This window comes from Bufo gargarizans, chromosome 2, assembly GCF_014858855.1.
Source record: "Bufo gargarizans isolate SCDJY-AF-19 chromosome 2, ASM1485885v1, whole genome shotgun sequence".
NCBI classification, from domain to species: Eukaryota; Metazoa; Chordata; class Amphibia; order Anura; family Bufonidae; genus Bufo; species Bufo gargarizans.
In genome coordinates, this window is record NC_058081.1 from 352,884,204 (window position 1) to 352,903,635 (window position 19,432).

The 19,432-nt window shown below is 39.4% G+C and overlaps 1 protein-coding gene across 1 annotated transcript in view; it reads right to left on the bottom strand.

Annotated features, from left to right (window-relative positions):
• Nucleotides 1–5,059: 5,059 nt before the first annotated feature.
• HTR4 (5-hydroxytryptamine receptor 4) overlaps nt 5,060–19,432 on the bottom strand; it is a 576,608-nt gene continuing 562,235 nt past the window's right edge. The window contains exon 7 of the mRNA XM_044277452.1: nt 5,060–5,216. Within this exon, the coding sequence (XP_044133387.1) occupies nt 5,129–5,216 (88 nt within the window). The 3' untranslated portion in view covers nt 5,060–5,128. The remainder of the gene's footprint in view (nt 5,217–19,432) is intronic.

A 19,432-nucleotide genomic window follows, 5' to 3' on the forward strand; every position in this document is an offset into this window, starting at 1 on the left:
TACGACATTTAAAGCCCATGTCCAGGATCCGTCTGTGTGTGGTGGCTCTTGATGCACTAACTCCAGCCTCAGTTGACTCCTTGTCAAAGTCCCCAACAGTTTTGAATGGCCTTTTCCTGACAATCCTCTCCAGTCTGCGGTCATCCCTGCTGCTTGTACACATTTGGGGTTTTCATAGTTTGTAAGCCATAATCATCCAAATTATAACAAATAAAGGCTTGAAATATCTCGCTTTGAATGCAATGAGTCTATCTCATGTATTAGTTTGACCTTTTAAGTTTCATTACGGAAATAAATGAACTTTTGCACGATTTTCTAATTTTTCGAGTTTCACCTGTAGATAGTAACATTGAAATACTAAAAGAACTCACAAAATATTATAAACAATGTGGGTCATTTGTCATTCCAAAATACGCCTAAATTAGGCATATTTCAAGCGCAGATTGCGAAGCAACAGCTAATTGCGCTACAATCTGCGGCTTCGTGCCGACCAGGTCTAAATAAGTGGGGGTGACATGGGTGGGGAAGGAGACTGGCCAGCAGTTTTCTAGGCCTGTTTAAGGCATTGAAAAAGGTGTTAATGTATGACAGCAAGGAAGCTCTCTTACATTTAGAACTGATGTTGCCTGCGCCTCTTCATAAGTTCGGCGGGACCACTGCCAGCTTAGGGCTTTATTAAGACCGGCATCTTAAACGCCAGTCTTAATAATTGTGCCCCAATGTATTTATATAAGATATGTTTTTATATAAGATATGTTTATAAAAATATGATGTAAACAATAGGTAATTTTACTTTAACACATTCCCTTTAATATACCATTAATTGTGTTAGTGAAACTACAGCTCATAGCTGGCATGGATTTAAGTCATCATTTACACCACTTTCTGGTGGTTGTCTGAGATGTTCTGCCACTTGGGCATGAAAATCATCATGATCTGCTGCTGGTTGGTCCCTTTGCAATTGCCAACAAATGAAGTCCCAGATCTGCTTGACGGGAGACAAGTCCAGGGACGCTGCAGGCAATGGTAGCACTTTAAGCCCATGCAGTCTGCTCACATTAGTATGAGCAGCAGGCAGCCAGGCCTTTTTCTGTTGAAACGGCTCCACAACAAAATCAATGCAATGCCGAGCTTTTAGTGTACCTGAAGACTAGAGGGGTCTGGCTGCCATACATTTTGCCACCCCATACCATAATCCTGGAGGTAGGAACGATGTGACGTTCCCTTGTAAAGCTCTCTTCATGGCATTGCCTAAGTGGTCGCCAGTCCTATCTCTGGTGATCATTGCATCTTTGACAAAAGCGTGACTGAAGAGGATAGATCCCCATTCCAGCGACTGCTGCCTTGCTGTGCACCGTGATAGCCTTTGAGAGCGGTGATGTGAGACCATTGGAACACCTGTAGCCGAATGGCTGGTTTGTAGTCTAATATCGTGCAAACACATTTTGATGGTTTGTGTACACACAGTTTGCTGCCCTAGGCTTGGGATGTGATGTCCAATTTCACTTGCAGTACAAAATGTATTACTATGAACCATTTTTCTTATCAAATGATTTATTTATGCAAAGGTTTGCCTCTGTGCCCCTCTTGCTGTTATTCCAGTTCATCATTGTTCTCCCAACGACCGGGACACACAATATTGAACAGTGCTGACATCTTGTCTTGGCGCATGTAATGATCTGAGGAGACGATGAACTAAGGTCCCTCAGTTCAAGTATTCTGTCCCTCTCAGATTGTCACAAGTGGCAAAATACTACACATTGATGACCTGGAGGCATAACACAATCAGCCCATGACTTATTGTGGTGATTTGATGATTTTTGAGGTTTCATGTGGCTAAAAAAAATTGAATTCATTCTGAATTTTATGCTCCTCCTACATGCCACAGATTGGAGGTAGGTGCTTGAAAATGTGATAATCTGATCATTCCTAGATTTTCATAACCTTACGACTTGTCCTTCTTGCTTTCACAATTTCAATGTTGAGGACTTAAGTGTATAATGATGTAACATACTATTTTGTTTTATTATTTTATTTATTCTTGAGTTTTATAGAATGGGTAAAGTCAAATTAGGAAGTGTTCAGCCTCCATTTTATCTGCTGACGGTTGTAATGACATGGTATGGTGATACTTTATTATCTACTGCAGGTGTGGGGAACCTTTTTGCTGCCGAGGGCCATTTGGATATTTGTAACATTGTTCGGGGGCCATACAAAATTCTCAACTTAAAAATTTGACGGCTATATATGGTCAAACATATAAGTAACTTAGGAGTAAGTTACAGAAATTGCGCTTCAATAAAAAAAATCTAGAGCACTGAATTTTTGCACCACAAAATGGCACCTGCACTATACAAATAGTACAGGCGCCATTTTGACCACATAGAGCAGTCTAATTTTTAAGTTGGGAATGTTATATATTTAGTTTATTTATAAAACCAGGGGGTCCAGAAAGGGGTTCACCCAGCTTTCACTCTCCTTGCCACTGTCCCTGCCTCTTTTTTTGCAACGGTCCCTGCCTTTTGTCCTTTTCTCAGCCCTCAGATCTGCCCCCACCTCCATCAGCATCACATTAGCCTCCTATCAGACCCCCAGCCTACATCAGCTTTAGATCAGACCCCCAGCCTCAGATCACACCCCCATCAGACCCCCCAGCCTCATATCAGACCCCCCCCAGCCTCAGATCAGATCCCCAATAGGCCACCCAGCCTCAGATCAGCCCCCATCAGACTCAGATCAGACTCCCATCAAACCATTCCCACTCTCAGATCAGCCCCATTCAGACCTCAGATCAGACATTTAATATAAACAAAAAAATAAACTTACCTCTCCAGCTTCTTCCTGCCGTGCTGTAGTGTGACCTGACAGAGCACAGCGTCAGGTCATAGTGCGGTCATTATCATTTTCACAATGTGTACGGCCCGCAGGCCAGAGGTTCCCCACCCCTGATCTGCTGGAACCATTGTCATAAAAAAAAATCTTATGGCTGATTGCATTTCTGTCTGTTTTCATTTAAATGGAACACAGCTTTCTTATAGCATTCTGTAACTTTAGCAACATGACAATTAAAAGGATTGTACTGATGTGTCAAAGACTGAGATCCACTAGCTTAGATACACAGTAAGAAGATGCATCAGCCTTGGCCCTGATAGCTTCTCCCTTTAGGTGCACATCCCAATGCTCCTGTCTACATTACTTCCATATTGTCAATTGGTGAATGATCCTTCTAGCTGACAGAGATTAATGCATCACTGAGCACATAAAGCTTCCTTTCTGATTAGGAAGGAAAAGCGAATAGGGAGAAAAGTATTCAGTACACCAGGAATAGTGTTCCAGCCCATGGACATAAGATGTACAACAACTGCTGGGCATTAGGGCCTATCTGAAGCATTGAAGCATAGACAGTAAGGAGTAGGTACTCTAAATCACAATCTAGAGACTAGAGTCAACAAACTACAATACAGCAGGGATTATCTGGGATGCTAAACCAGTGGACATTTACCAGAGATGGGGAAAAAACTGACAAGAAACCTCCAGACAACATAGAAATGGTGAGGATGGGGGCTGGGTTATGCTCAGACCTTTCTCACCTTTGTTTTTTTTTTTATTGTTATTAAAATAATATGAACAGAGACACACGCAGTAATATTTGTGGAAAACTGCCTTTGTGTTACTTCAAATGAAGGTTGTATGCATGGCTTTATGTGGCTGATTCCTAATAATTTCAGCACCAGATTATGAATGCAGTAATTCAGGAACTAGCTTGATCTTTTATCACTTTTATTTCCAAAGGTTTAAAGGAATGTTAAAATGTTTTTGCAACCCATAGTATCAGCTGCATATCAGTAATAATAATAAAGTGTCAAGTATCTACACGCCAAAGGTATCATGGTCCTCCACTGGACTTGGTTTATCTGCTTACATCAATGAGTTTTTGTACTCAACACGTGATTATACTGAGGCAGCCAATTAATGGCTAGGTTTGATGTCCCTATGGATGGCACATTACTGTTTTGGCCTGAGTTTTCTGATACAATCATATCAGGTATTGCAATGTGCTCCAATCAAGACAGACTGGCGTGGACAATGGAACTGTCTGATGGAAGATTTGAAAGATGAGTAAGGTTACACTTTGTTTTACCAGTATGCAGCTTTTTAAGGTAAGTAGAACTTCTGTAAGTATGATACAAAGCAAATGAAAATGGTCACAGAAGATACTATGCTGAAATAAGCAAGAGAAGTTGATCTGCATTGTCTGTTGCTTCATAAATACAATATTAGCTTTGTTTTTCATTGGGTTTTCTTAAAAAAGGTGTTGACTCCATATTGATTATGTGATATAATTTAATGATAAGGCTGAAATAGTGCTGGAAATGTTTTAACATTGACCACACAGGTACACTTTTTTTTTGTCATGTCCCTGTATTGGACAGAATTACTATAACATGGGCAAAACATTTATACCTGACCAGATACCGGTACAGAGTCCAAGTCTCCCACACATTTCACAATTAGCAGCAACATTATATTGTGCATGTTAAGCTGACCTTCATAAGACATCTATTAGTTGATGGCAAAACAACAACAAAACACCAAAGCTCCTGGAAGATCCTTTGGATTTTACAAGGCTGCTGGGCAGCGAAGCAATACAAGATTACATTAGAGGGATGTGCCTCAACTACATGGACATAGATCATGTTCCTTTGAACATAACCATACATGCAGATACGTCATATGATGTACTGTTACAAATGTCCTTAGTCTAGGTTCATCAATGATCTTCACGCAAATACTGCATGTTCAATTCATCAGTTAGGCACGGGGGGCAGTATATATGTATGCATGTGTACTAGGACATGTTTACATACACTCATACTGTATACACACAAAGCTTGCCATGCTAATCCAGTCTTTGGTTGATTTTTCTTTAGGATTTCAGGCCACTGAAATAGAAATCCATATAGTGACTATGACTGGTCTCCTTCCAATGTACCAGGAGGTCTCCGTCCAATGGGCCAGGAGGACTCCAGTAGTGTGCAGTGATTTCTCTGTTGCCTATTGCAAGCAGCTCTTTTGTGCCATGTGTGGCTTTTGATTTTATATCCACGCATTGGATCTTAGGAGTTGGCTATAAACAGGATTCTTGTGACTCTGGGTCATTGTGGATTGGAAGTTGCTCATTCTCCTGATGATGTCCATTATATAAAACTGTATACCTGAAAATAAAATAAAACCATTAATATCGGAGTAACATCCATTTATAAAAGTGGTGCAAGTAACATGCTAAACTGTTCTGTCATGCACACGTTCTATTGCTCCAACATCCTACCGTAGTTGTACTGAGTGACAACATGGAGCCATCTTGTATCTCAATATGCCTTTAATGTGTCTTTATCTGCCATATTACAGAGCTATTCACCCCATATAATGGCATACCAGTGTGCCAGGACTTTATGTGCCTCAGTATAAGCTCTAAGCACACAGCATTTATCAAATGTACGATACCACAAACACCTTTAGAGAAGAAAGTTATGGTTAACATGGTGCAAATGATGCACTAAATGTACTAACGGCTGTGGATTTGGTGTGCCATATTTGTATAATTGAAAATCACCTAGACACTGTCATTCATTAGCAAAATCCCAGTTAGGGTGCCTGTACGCATTAGGGATTTGTTCAGGCTTTTTTTATGCAGTGTTAAGGATGTAAAGGACAGACTCCTTTTTTTTTATCTGCTTGGTTGTAGGTTCAAAAACAGCTTTGTAAACATTTTAAAATAGAAATCCAAAGTCAGTTTTGGTACCGAGGTACCTCAGTACCAGAGCTGAGTTCGGATTTCTATTTTAAAATGTTTTAAAATACGCAGATAAGAATTCTGAAGTAATTTACCAAAGTCTCGCGCAACTTCTGCAGAGATAAAGTTTTACTATTTGGAGCACATACATTTTAATGCTGTAGACAAAAACAACATTACAAACAAAGTTTTTTTTTTTTTAACAAATTGATTTCAGATATATGATCTGAAGCTCAATTCGCACAACTCTATATGTGATATATTACCGTATGCCATAAAGTCCTTCATACACCAGATATGACTTTATGAACTTCCTGCTCTTAATGACCAACATGAACAATTATAGCAATATCCAGATTACAGCTTTCCTTCTCAGACTTTTACTAACAAGGGTATTTCTCCATAATTCTTGGACTATGAATTTTGCCCTTTAGATAAAGCTATTCCTGAATAATCTAAAGATCATTAATATATAATTAGTGACACAGCGAGATGTTTGGTATGAGAAAACAGGTATTTTCCTCCTATGTGCTGCTGGGCTGATTTACAGCCAGATGAGGTCAAATACTGGACCGGATTTTAAGTGCCGATCTGGGTTTTGGCAGCGCCTGGCTGTCCTAAAGATGGGCTCAGAAGCGAGGTCTCTGTGTTGGTATCTTGGAGCCTTGTGTCTGGATGAAGGCTTGCTACCTGTTTGGCGTGAAAACAGGTTGGTGCTGCTATGCTCGAGGATTCTTTGAGGCAGAATTGCCGCATGGTGTGAATTACCACCAACACCGCAAGTTGACTTTTTGCTTGTTTATGACTGCTTGTTTTGTCACTTGCCTAAAGTATGAATAAAACACTGAACTGTTTGATCCAAAGAACTTGTTGCTGCCTCTATACTGCGTCCGCTAATCTTGTCTACCAGAGGGAAACCCCACTATATATATGTATGTGTATATATATATATATATATATATGTATATATATATATATATATATATATATATTACAGTTGCAAGAAAAAGTATGTGAACCCTTTGGAATAATATGGATTTCTGCACAAATTGGTCATAAAATGTGATCCGATCTTCATCTAAGTCACAACAATAGACAATCAGTCTGCTTAAACTAGTAACACACAAAGAATTAAATGTTACCATGTTTTTGAAAATACCATGTAAACATTCACAGTGCAGGTGGAAAAAGTATGTGAACCCTTGGATTTAATAACTGGTTGAACCTCCTTTGGCAGCAATAACTTCAACAAAACGTTTCCTGTAGTTGCAGATCATACGTGCACAACGGTCAGAAGTAATTCTTAACCATTCCTCTTTACAGAACTGTTTCAGCAATATTCTTGGAATGTGTGGTGTAAATCGCTTTCTTGAGGTGATGCCACAGCATCTCAATTAGGTTGAGGTCAGGACTCTGACTGGGCCACTCCAGAAGGTGTATTTTCTTCTGTTTAAGCCATTCTGTTGTTGATTTACTTCTATGCTTTGGGTCGTTGGCCTGCTGCAACACCCATCTTCTGTTGAGCTTCAGCTGGTGGACAGATGGCCTTATCTTCTCCTTCAAAATGTCTTGATAAACTTGGGAATTCATTTTTCCTTTGATGATAGCAATCCATCCAGGCCAGGCCCTGACACTGCAAAGCAGCCCCAAACTATGATGCCCCCACCACCACACTTCACGGTTGGGATGAGGTTTTGATGTTGGTGTGCCTCTTTCGCCACACATAGTGCACAAGGTGCTCTTGTGCAAACTGTAAACGTGCAGCATGTTTTTTTTGGACAGCAGTGGCTTCCTCTGTGGTATCCTCCTATGAAATACATTCTTGTTTAGTGTTTTACGGATTGTAGATTCGCTAACAGGGATGTAAGCATATGCCAGAGACTTTTGTAAGTCTTTAGCTAACACTCTAGGATTCTTCTTCACCTCATTGAGCAGTCTGCGCTGTGCTCTTGCAGTCATCCTTACAGGATGGCCACTCCTATGGAGAGTAGCAGCAGTGCTGAACTTTCTCCATTTATAGACAATTTGTCTTACCGTGGACTGATGAACAGCAAGGCTTTTGGAGATACTTTTATAACCCTTTCCAGCTTTATGCAAGTCAACAATTCTTAATCGTAGGTCTTCTGAGAGCTCTTTTGTGCAAGGCATCATTCACATCAGGCAATGCTTCTTGTGAAAAGCAAACCCAGAACTTGTGTGTGTTTTTTATAGGGCAGAGAAGCTGTAACCTACACCTCCAATCTCATCTCATTGATTGGACTCCAGTTGACTGACACCTCACTCCAATTAGCTCTTAGAGATGTCATTAGTCTAGGGGTTCACATACTTTTTCAACCTACACTGTGAATGTTTGCATGGTGTTTTCAATAAAAACATGGTAACATTTAATTTGTGTGTTATTAGTTTAAGCGGACTGTGATTATCTATTGTTGTGACTTAGATGAAGATCAGATCACATTTTATGACCAATTTGTGCAGAAATCCATATAATTCCAAAGGGTTCACATACTTTTTCTTGCAACTGTATGTTTGTGTATGTAATATATATAATGTGTGTGTGTGTATGTCTATCTCTCTCTCTCTATCTATCTATATATATATATATATATATATATATTAAAAATGTTCCATTGTTTTAATTTTACATTCATTTGTATACTCTGAAATGGTAAATCACTATGGGTCACTATCATTATCACATCTATTTAATTCACAGATAATGCAGCATGAGAATGATCCCCATGTCATGTCCATGATTTAGTCAGTTTCCAGAAAGGTGTGTGAAGAATCAATGGAATGCCCCAAGAGTTTTGCAGTTGATGTTTCAGATTTTAGTACTTCACATAGAATTTTAACATCTATCACTTTGATTTTTGAACTGTGACCAATTTAGTGTACAAAATGCATAATGTACTATAATTAATACGAATATTAGAAATATTTTATATAAAGATCATTAAGTTTGATATCATAATTCCAGTTCACCTAAGTTACGCATACTTCTCCTACCTGCAAACAATATTTTGGGTAATTACAATGTGATTTTGTGGGAAGATGCGCAATCTTTGAAAGAACATTGTGAAACAGGATACAGTATGTGAGTTCAGAATGCACCAAGTACTGCTGAAAGCAGTTAGTTGGCTCTCAGGATGATTAGCTTTTTGTAATAATTGCATTATTTGGCTGTGTTCACTGATTGAACTCCCTGCACATAACTTCAGAATTATCTAAACGCCTGGGAATTAGTGAAGTTGCACATATTGCAAACCTTTCAGTAAAAAAGAGCAAGAGGCAACTTATTTCAAAAGACAAAAGATGTGACTGGAAGCATTAAAACTTGTAAAAGAATACACAAAGTGAAAACACTTGAAGATTACTAGCTTCAATATTGTCCCTGAATGGAGCATTTATGAGCACAAATGACAAGTATTTAATCTTGGAAATGTACACCTATAACCACAGTACCAGTATAACCAAAATATTGTGGACACCTACTTAATTATTGAGTTTAGCTGTTTCAGCCACACCTATTGCAAACAAGTACATCATTATGTGAATTTAGATTGCTTACTTTGATGTCTAGCCGTACTGGGGTAATGAGGGGAAGGGGAATTAAAAACTGTACAATCTTCTCTATGTACAGTACAGACCAAAAGTTTGGACACCTTCTCATTCAAAGAGTTTTCTTTATTTTCATGACTATGAAAATTGTAGATTCACACTGAAGGCATCAAAACTATGAATTAAAACATGTGGAATTATATACATAACAAAAAAGTGTGAAACAACTGAAAATATGTAATATTCTAGGTTCTTCAAAGTAGCCACCTTTTGCTTTGATTACTGCTTTGCACACTCTTGGCATTCTCTTGATGAGCTTCAAGAGGTAGTCACCTGAAATGGTCTTCCAACAGTCTTGAAGGAGTTCCCAGAGATGCTTAGCACTTGTTGGCCCTTTTGCCTTCACTCTGCAGTCCAGCTCACCCCAAACCATCTCGATTGGGTTCAGGTCCGGTGACTGTGGAGGCCAGGTCATCTGGCGCAGCACCCCATCACTCTCCTTCATGGTCAAATAGCCCTTACACAGCCTGGAGGTGTGTTTGGGGTCATTGTCCTGTTGAAAAATAAATTATGGTCCAACTAAATGCAAACCGAATGGAATAGCATGCCGCTGCAAGATGCTATGGTAGCCATGCTGGTTCAGTATGCCTTCAATTTTGAATAAATCCCCAACAGTGTCACCAGTAAAGCATCCCTACACCATCACACCTCCTCCTCCATGCTTCACGGTGGGAACCAGGCATGTAGAGTCCATCCGTTCACCTTTTCTGCGTCGCACAAAGACACGGTGGTTGGAACCAAAGATCTCAAATTTGGACTCATCAGACCAAAGCACAGATTTCCACTGGTCTAATGTCCATTCCTTGTGTTCTTTAGCCCAAACAAGTCTCTTCTGCTTGTTGCCTGTCCTTAGCAGTGGTTTCCTAGCAGATATTCTACCATGAAGGCCTGATTCACACAGTCTTCTCTTAACAGTTGTTCTAGAGATGTCTGCTGCTAGAACTCTGTGTGGCATTGACCTGGTCTCTAATCTGAGCTGCTGTTAACCTGCGATTTCTGAGGCTGGTGACTCGGATGAACTTATCCTCCGCAGCAGAGGTGTCTCTTGGTCTTCCTTTCCTGGGGCGGTCCGCATGTGAGCCAGTTTCTTTGTAGCGCTTGATGGTTTTTGTGACTGCACTTGGGGACACTTTCAAAGTTTTCCCAATTTTTCGGACTGACTGACCTTCATTTCTTAAAGTAATGATGACCACTCGTTTTTCTTTACTTAGCTGCTTTTTTTCTTGCCATAATACAAATTCTAACAGTCTATTCAGTAGGACTATCAGCTGTGTATCCACCTGACTTCTCCATAACGCAACTGATGGTCCCAACCCCATTTATAAGGCAAGAAATCCCACTTATTAAACCTGACAGGGCACACCTGTGAAGTAAAGACCATTTCAGGTGACTAGCTCTTGAAGCTCATCAAGAGAATGCCAAGAGTGTGCAAAGCAGTAATCAAAGCAAAAGGTGGCTACTTTAAAGAACCTAGAATATGACATTTTCAGTTGTTTCACACTTTTTTGTTATGTATATAATTCCACATGTGTTAATTCATAGTTTTGATGCCTTCAGTGTGAATCTACAAGTTTCTTCACATCTTTTTTTGCAAATTGCACTAAAAAAAAGAAGGGGGTATTGATTGTGGTATGCTATTTGGTGTCTTTTCAGCTGCACTCAGTGGTATCCAACCCAGAGGGGAGATATTTGCTGGTGAGATGTATGATAGGAGATATAGCTTATTCCGTCCTTAATGTATATTTTCCTCATAAGAAACAACTTGCACTTTTAAAAAAGGTGAGAATCTACTAAGCTGATAAATACGGAAATTTTATATTAGGACGAGATTTTAACAGTATTATGGATAATGGACTGGATACCACCAGCACAGCTGAGAGACCGACACCCTTGACAGATTATTTACATCTACAGGGTTTGTTTGATAGATGGAGATGTAGCCATGGTATGGAACAAGATTGCACAATCTTCTCTCATTCTTGTCTTTCATATTCAAGGATTTATGTTTTTTTTTGTTGATAAGAGACACCTGACGACTGTGGTAGATGCCCAGATCTGTTCGATCACCTGGTCAGACCATGCGCCAATCTCTCTTGTCATAAAAAATAAAAATATATTGCCGAAAGGTTACCAGTGGTGTTTGAATGAGGTCCTATTACATCATCCTAAATATAGTACCTGTAAAAGGAACTGCAAGATTTTTTTTTTTCTGTTATGTTTCATCAGTTAGTGACTTTGGCATGATATGGAATGCACAAAAGGCGTGTGGGCAATAGAACAAAGATGTAGGAAGACTAAAATAGATGAAATATTAAAGCAGATTAGGACATTGGAAATTCAAAATAAAATATATCCGTCAATATTAATTACACAACAGATTAGGGGAAATAGAGAGGTTACAAAATATATTAACATATAAACATGACCTTACACTACGGAGAGCAAATTTTAGCTATTACTTGAATGATAATAAGGTAGGAGCAACCCTAGCACGTAAGTTAAAATGATATTGAAGTAAATCACCAATTAAACTTCTCAGAGACGAGAATAATAAAAGAATTGTAAACCCACAATATATTGCGGAAATATTACGTAATTATTATGCCAGCTTATATAACTTAACGTAGATAAATCATCAGACATACAACAACCAAATACAGAAGTAATAGCGCGTTTTTTAGATACAATTTAATTACCGAAAATGTCCTCGAAGGAATTAGCTAATTTATCAGTATCCTTTACAAATGCTGATATAATACAAGCGGTTAAGACCTTAAATCGTCAAAAAGCGCCAGGCACAGACGGGTTCTCTAGTGCCTATTATAAAACTTATGTACAAATATTAGCCCCATATATGGCAAATGTATTTAGTTTAGCCGCAATAAAGGGCAGCTTTCCAGAAGCAATGCTACAAGCAACAATAAATACACTGCCCAAGAAAGGGAAAGATCTAGCAATGCCAGAAAGTTATCGTCCTATTTCTTTATTAAATAACGATATTAAAATATATGCTAAAATATTGGCATCCAGTCTTATAAAAATATTACCATTAATTATTAATTCAGATCAGGTGGGGTTTGTTCCTGGCCGGCAGACATCAGATGGCACATGTAGGTTTTTGGATCTAATACAACTAGTGGAAGACACTCGAACGTCTTTTCTGCTTCTCACTTTGGATGCAGAGAAGGCGTTCAACAGGATCTACTGGAAGTATTTGGAGAAAGTACTGGAGAAACTTTGAATATATGGGTTATTAAAAACAGCTATTTTTGCTTTATACTCATTCCCTTCAGCTGCAGTGTTGATATTAGGTTATCTGTCTACTCATTTTTATATTAAAAATGGAACAAGCCAGGGATGCCCATTGTCCCCTATCATTTTTGCTTTAGCAATGGAGCAATTGGCAGAGAGGATCAGGCAGGAGAGATCGGTTCATGGTATCCGGGTTGGAAGGCAGGACCCAGGGGCGGCATCTGCACCTGGCAAACCCAGGCAAGTGTCGGGCCCACTGCTACTAGGTGGCCCACTCAGGTCTATGCTGAAGATCACTGTATGGGGAATCCCCCAGTGTTACTGGACAGTCAGGACTCTAGTTCCCGTCTTAGGGGTCCCTGCTCTGACTCCATACATGGCTATGTCCATATATGGAGTCAGTGCTATGAAAATGAAGGGGGTATCCACAAGCATTATCAGTATGCTTTGGGACACCCAATGTATTTAAATCTAATTTAGCCTCTATTTATGAAATGTTTCAGACAGGGTTACAACCTTCTACATTACAGGCAAGAGCTTTAACCACTGAGCTATAGAGCTCAATGCTAAACTGTGCTAGATAAACCTCATAGTAGTTTCTCATGTATTAGGTATTCCTATACAGCAGAAGTATAATTTTATATATTTTTTTTTAGTTATTGTAAAATAATGTATGGCACAAAATAAATGTATATATAAAATCATACTTCTGATATACAGGTCCTTCTCAAAAAATTAGCATATTGTGATAAAGTTCATTATTTTCTGTAATGTACTGATAAACATTAGACTTTCATATATTTTAGATTCATTACACACCAACTGAAGTAGTTCAAGCCTTATATTGTTTTAATATTGATGATTTTGGCATACAGCTCATGAAAACCCCAAATTCCTATCTAAAAAAATTAGCATATCATGAAAAGGTTCTCTAAACGAGCTATTAACCTAATCATCTGAATCAACTAATTAACTCTAAACACCTGCAAAAGATTCCTGAGGCTTTTAAAAACTCCCAGCCTGGTTCATTACTCAAAACCGCAATCATGGGTAAGACTGCCGACCTGACTGCTGTCCAGAAGGCCATCATTGACACCCTCAAGCAAGAGGGTAAGACACAGAAACAAATTTCTGAACGAATAGGCTGTTCCCAGAGTGCTGTATCAAGGCACCTCAGTGGGAAGTCTGTGGGAAGGAAAAAGTGTGGCAGAAAACGCTGCACAACGAGAAGAGGTGACCGGACCCTGAGGAAGATTGTGGAGAAGGACCGGTTCCAGACCTTGGGGGACCTGCGGAAGCAGTGGACTGAGTCTGGAGTAGAAACATCCAGAGCCACCGTGTACAGGCGTGTGCAGGAAATGGGCTACAGGTGCCGCATTCCCCAGGTCAAGCCACTTTTGAACCAGAAACAGCGGCAGAAGCGCCTGACCTGGGCTACAGAGAAGCAGCACTGGACTGTTGCTCAGTGGTCCAAAGTACTTTTTTCGGATGAAAGTACTTTGGAAGACTGGGGAGAGGGAAATGCCAAAATGCCTGAAGTCCAGTGTCAAGTACCCACAGTCAGTGATGGTCTGGGGTGCCATGTCAGCTGCTGGTGTTGGTCCACTGTGTTTTATCAAGGGCAGGGTCAATGCAGCTAGCTATCAGGAGATTTTGGAGCACTTTATGCTTCCATCTGCTGAAAAGCTTTATGGAGATGAAGATTTCATTTTTCAGCAAGACCTGGCACCTTCTCACAGTGCCAAAACCACTGGTAAATGGTTTACTGACCATGGTATTACTGTGCTCAATTGGCCTGCCAACTCTCCTGACCTGAACCCCATAGAGAATCTGTGGGATATTGGGAAGAGAAAGTTGAGACGCAAGACCCAACACTCTGGATGAGCTTAAGGCCGCTATCGAAGCATCCTGGGCCTCCATAACACCTCAGCAGTGCCACAGGCTGATTGCCTCCATGCCACGCCGCATTGAAGCAGTCATTTCTGCAAAAGGATTCCCGACCAAGTATTGAGTGCATAACTGAACATAATTATTTGAACGTTGACTTTTTTTGTATTAAAAACACTTTTCTTTTATTGGTCGGATGAAATATGCAAATTTTTTGAGATAGGAAATTTGGGTTTTCATGAGCTGTATGCCAAAATCATTAATATTAAAACAATAAAAGGCTTGAACTACTTCAGTTGGTGTGTAATGAATTTAAAATATATGAAAGTCTAATGTTTATCAGTACATTACAGAAAATAATAAACTTTATCACAATATGCTAATTTTCTGAGAAGGACCTGTATATGAATGCATAATATGTGGGAAACTACTGCTGAGGTTTTCAGCCATAATATATGTACAACAGATAAACATGAAGCTCTATAGCCCAGTGGTTAAGATTCTTGACTTTAATATAGAAGGCTGCGAGTTTGAATTCCAGCATAATCATTTCAAAAATAGAGGCTAAATAGACACACCAACCTTTTTAATTTGTGTAACTATTATTTTTTGTTGGGAAAGGTGGCAACCCTAACAGACCCCTGCTCCCCGGTGACCCCCATAACTTTTTTATAGTTCTGTCTACAGAGATGTGTGGGGGATCATTTGAGGGAAATCTGTCTTTTTTGACAATACCATTTTGGGGTTTGTATGACTTGATCACTTTTATTTAATTTTCTTGGGAGTTAAAGTGATGAAAAAATGGAAAATCAGCCTTTTTTTTTTTGTTACATGCTTTACCATAATCTCTAACTTTTTAAAAATATTTTAATAGTATGGGTGCTTTCGCATGCGATGATGCCCATAATGTTATTATTTTTTGTTCATTTGGGGGGGAAATTGGGCTGATTTTACGTTTAAAGTTCTTTAATATTTTAAAAACTTTTTTTCATTACTTTTCATCAGATTGCAACTTATACAGAATAATGGAAATTGCTCCATTATTCTCTATAGAAATCACTATATCACAGTTTAGTGCTGCCACCTAGTGGCCTGAACTGGCATATACTAACAATGAGCCTCGAAGCCTAGTACAGGCTGCAGCCTTTTTTTAGAACAGGGTGCTTTCCCTGGTCTCCGCTAGGGGAAGGCACATCTGAGCAGGAAGCCCGCACTTCAGTTTTTTAATACTCTTAGATGCCGTGGTGACATTTGACAAATGCCACAAGGGGGCCCACTGAGAGTTATCACCCAAGGGCCCACATGAACCTAGAGCCGGCCCTGGCAGGACCATAAGATCGGATTGTATGCAGGTATCTATTTTCGAGGCTCAGGATATACTGGAGGAGTTTTCAGGGGTCTCCTATTACAAGGTTAATATTAGTAAATCACAAGTGTTGAATTTAAGTGTACCATCAAATACACACATACAGTCATGGCCAAAAGTTTTGAGAATGACACAAATATTAGTTTTCACAAAGTTTGCTGCTAAACTGCTTTTAGATCTTTGTTTCAGTTGTTTCTGTGATGTAGTGAAATATAATTACATGCACTTCATATGTTTCAAAGGCTTTTATCGCCAATTACAGGACATTTATGCAAAGAGTCAGTATTTGCAGTGTTGGCCCTTCTTTTTCAGGACCTCTGCAATTCGACTGGGCATGCTCTCAATCAACTTCTGGGCCAATTCCTGACTGATGGCAACCCATTCTTTCATAATCACTTCTTGGAGTTTGCCAGAATTAGTGGGTTTTTGTTTGTCCACCCGCCTCTTGAGGATTGACCACAAGTTCTCAATGGGATTAAGATCTGGGGAGTTTCCAGGCCATGGACCCAAAATGTCAACGTTTTGGTCCCCGAGTCACTTATTTATCACTTTTGCCTTATGGCACGGTGCTCCATTGTGCTGGAAAATGCATTGTTCTTCACCAAACTGTTGTTGGATTGTTGGAAGAAGTTGCTGTTGGAGGGTGTTTTGGTACCATTCTTTATTCATGGCTGTGTTTTTGGGCAAAATTGTGAGTGAGCCCACTCCCTTGGATAAGAAGCAACCCCACACATGAATGGTCTCAGGATGCTTTACTGTTGGCATGACACAGGACTGATGGTAGCGCTCACCTTCTCTTCTCCGGACAAGCCTTTTTCCTGATGCCCCAAACAATCGGAAAGAGGCTTCATCAGAGAATATGAATTTGCCCCAGTCTTCAGCAGTCCATTCTCCATATTTCCTGCAGAAGATCAATCTGTCCCTGATGTTTTTTTTGGAGAGAAGTGGCTTCTTTGCTGCCCTTCTTGACACCAGGCCATCTTTCAAAAGTCTTCGCCTCACTGTGCGTGCAGATGCACTCACACCTGCCTGCTGCCATTCCTGAGCAAGCTCTGCACTGGTGGCACTCCGATCCCGCAGCTGAATCCTCTTTAGGAGACGATCCGTGCGCTTGCTGGACTTTCTTGGACGCCCTGAAGCCTTCTTAACAAGAATTGAACACTTTCCTTGAAGTTCTTGATGATCCTATAAATTGTTGATTGAGGTGCAATCTTAGTAGCCACAATATCCTTGCCTGTGAAGCCATTTTTATGCAACACAATGATGGCTGCACACGTTTCTTTGCAGGTCACCATGGTTAACAATGGAAGAACAATGATTTCAAGCATCACCCTCCTTTTAACAGGTCAAGTCTGCCATTTTAACCCAATCAGCCTGACATAATGATCTCCAGCCTTGTGCTTGTCAACATTCTCACCTGAGTTAAGAAGACGATTACTGAAATGATCTCAGCACGTCCTTTAATGACAGCAATGAAATGCAGTGGAAAGTTTTTTGGGGATTTAGTTAATTTTCATGGCAAAGAAGGACTGTGCAATTCATCTGATCACTCTTCATACCATTCTGGAGTATATGCAAATTGCTATTATAAAAACTTAAGCAGCAACTTTTCCAATTTCCAATATTTGTGTCATTCTCAAAACTTTTGGCCACGACTGTACTTGGCGTGAGGGCTGTTTTCAGGCTAATAGCTAGGTATCATATTATGAAGCATACCATTAATGCACCATCAAACAAAGACAACTTTATTGCAAGTTTGGAGAAGGCCTTTTCCTGCTGCATTATGACTGTGTTTTGATATGGTATTGTGAAGAATTACCTCTTTAGCACATTCACCTCCTCAGACAGGCTTTGCACGTGCCTCTGGCTTAGCAGAATCCTTAAAACTCCTAGGTCTTCTCTTTAACCTATAATTCTTATACAGGGATCTGGTCTTAGCTGGTTGTAATTGCAGAATAACTAGTGACTGGTGAAGCAGACAGGTTAAAGAGGAATCTGACAGCATGGGCACTCTGACTGGTCTACAGCTATGCGGCCCTATATACAGCAAACTTCAATGTGCTGTGTGTTCTTTTTTAGCTAGAATTCACTTTTTCAGCAATTTATGCTATAATAGCTCTTTTTTTTTGATAAAACCAAAAAGGTAGTCTTTGACCCCTATGCATCTCAACAAACCTTGGGCGACTATGACCCTATGATGGGTTCACCAGTTGTGCTTTCAGTGAACCCATTTGTAGGAACACCCAATAAGACCTGTCATTTTGTTAGAATTGCTTAGATCCCTACACTTGCCCATTTTCCCTGCTTACGACATTCACTTGCTGCCCAATCTAACTAACTCTTCATTGTAATTAGAAAATCAATGTTGTTAACTTCAGAAGTCAGTATGTTTTATGCTATGGCTGATAAGTGTAAGTTTCTGTTTCTCACTGGTGTCATGGATTGTTTTATTACAGGCTCTATGATGGATTCATTGTCACCTGTCATGATCTATCTGACAAATCTGACATTATCAGTTATCCATTGTTTTTCTTTTTTAACTAGAGCTATATTGTAACCTAGAAATGTTGGAAACTTATGACAATATATTACAATATTGTGGTGCTCTTTATCCACAGTAATGTTCACTAATTGATTGTTTGGTAGAATCCTCACATCCAGCATTATTGCACAGGAATACAGCGGTATTTAGTAAAGAGTAAGGTTCTAGACAATTTCTTATGTCAAATAGATTAAATATCCTGGGAAATAAACACTTAACATTTTAGTGAGATTCTTTAGCATATGTTTCACAAAGGTTTACACTAAGTAAGAACACGCTAAAATACAGTTTGTATACAAAGCTGGAGGCAATTGCTCCCACTTCTCTTCCTGTAAACATCATTTAATTGTCTCTTCCCAAAGAAGGTTCTGGATTATAGTGAATCCTTCAATTAAACATATTTTTACTGCTTAATACATTTCTTTATGAAGAAACTATAAAGAGAATATCAAGAAATGTCCAAACCTCTAGTTAAATACAATGGTAACCAACCTACAATCAACATATGACCTATATAGCAATTCTACACACTAGAGCTGCAAGTTTGCGAAACTTATTTGTTACAATTTTAGTCTGAAAAGATAAATCAATGCATCATTTTTCTTGTCAGTTTTTTGCTGACAGGAAAAAATGCCTTGCTATACTGAGCATACCAAAGCATTAGGGTATGTTCATACATAGCAGATACATTCGTGGATTAGCAACCGCAGATTTGTTTGCACCAGATCCACAGCATTTTACAGTACCAGCACAGTGGATGCGATTTTATGAAATCTCATCTACAGGCTTTAAGAAAAAACAAAAAAAACGGCAGTGTAAATTGAGCTGCAGTGTGGATTTAAAATCCACAGTCTGTCAATTTATGTTGTGGGTTTCCACTGCAGATATTACCTTTCACTATGTAGTGGGCAAAATCATTGGTACATCCACAGCAAATCTGCAACAAATCCACAGCAAAAATTCCATAACA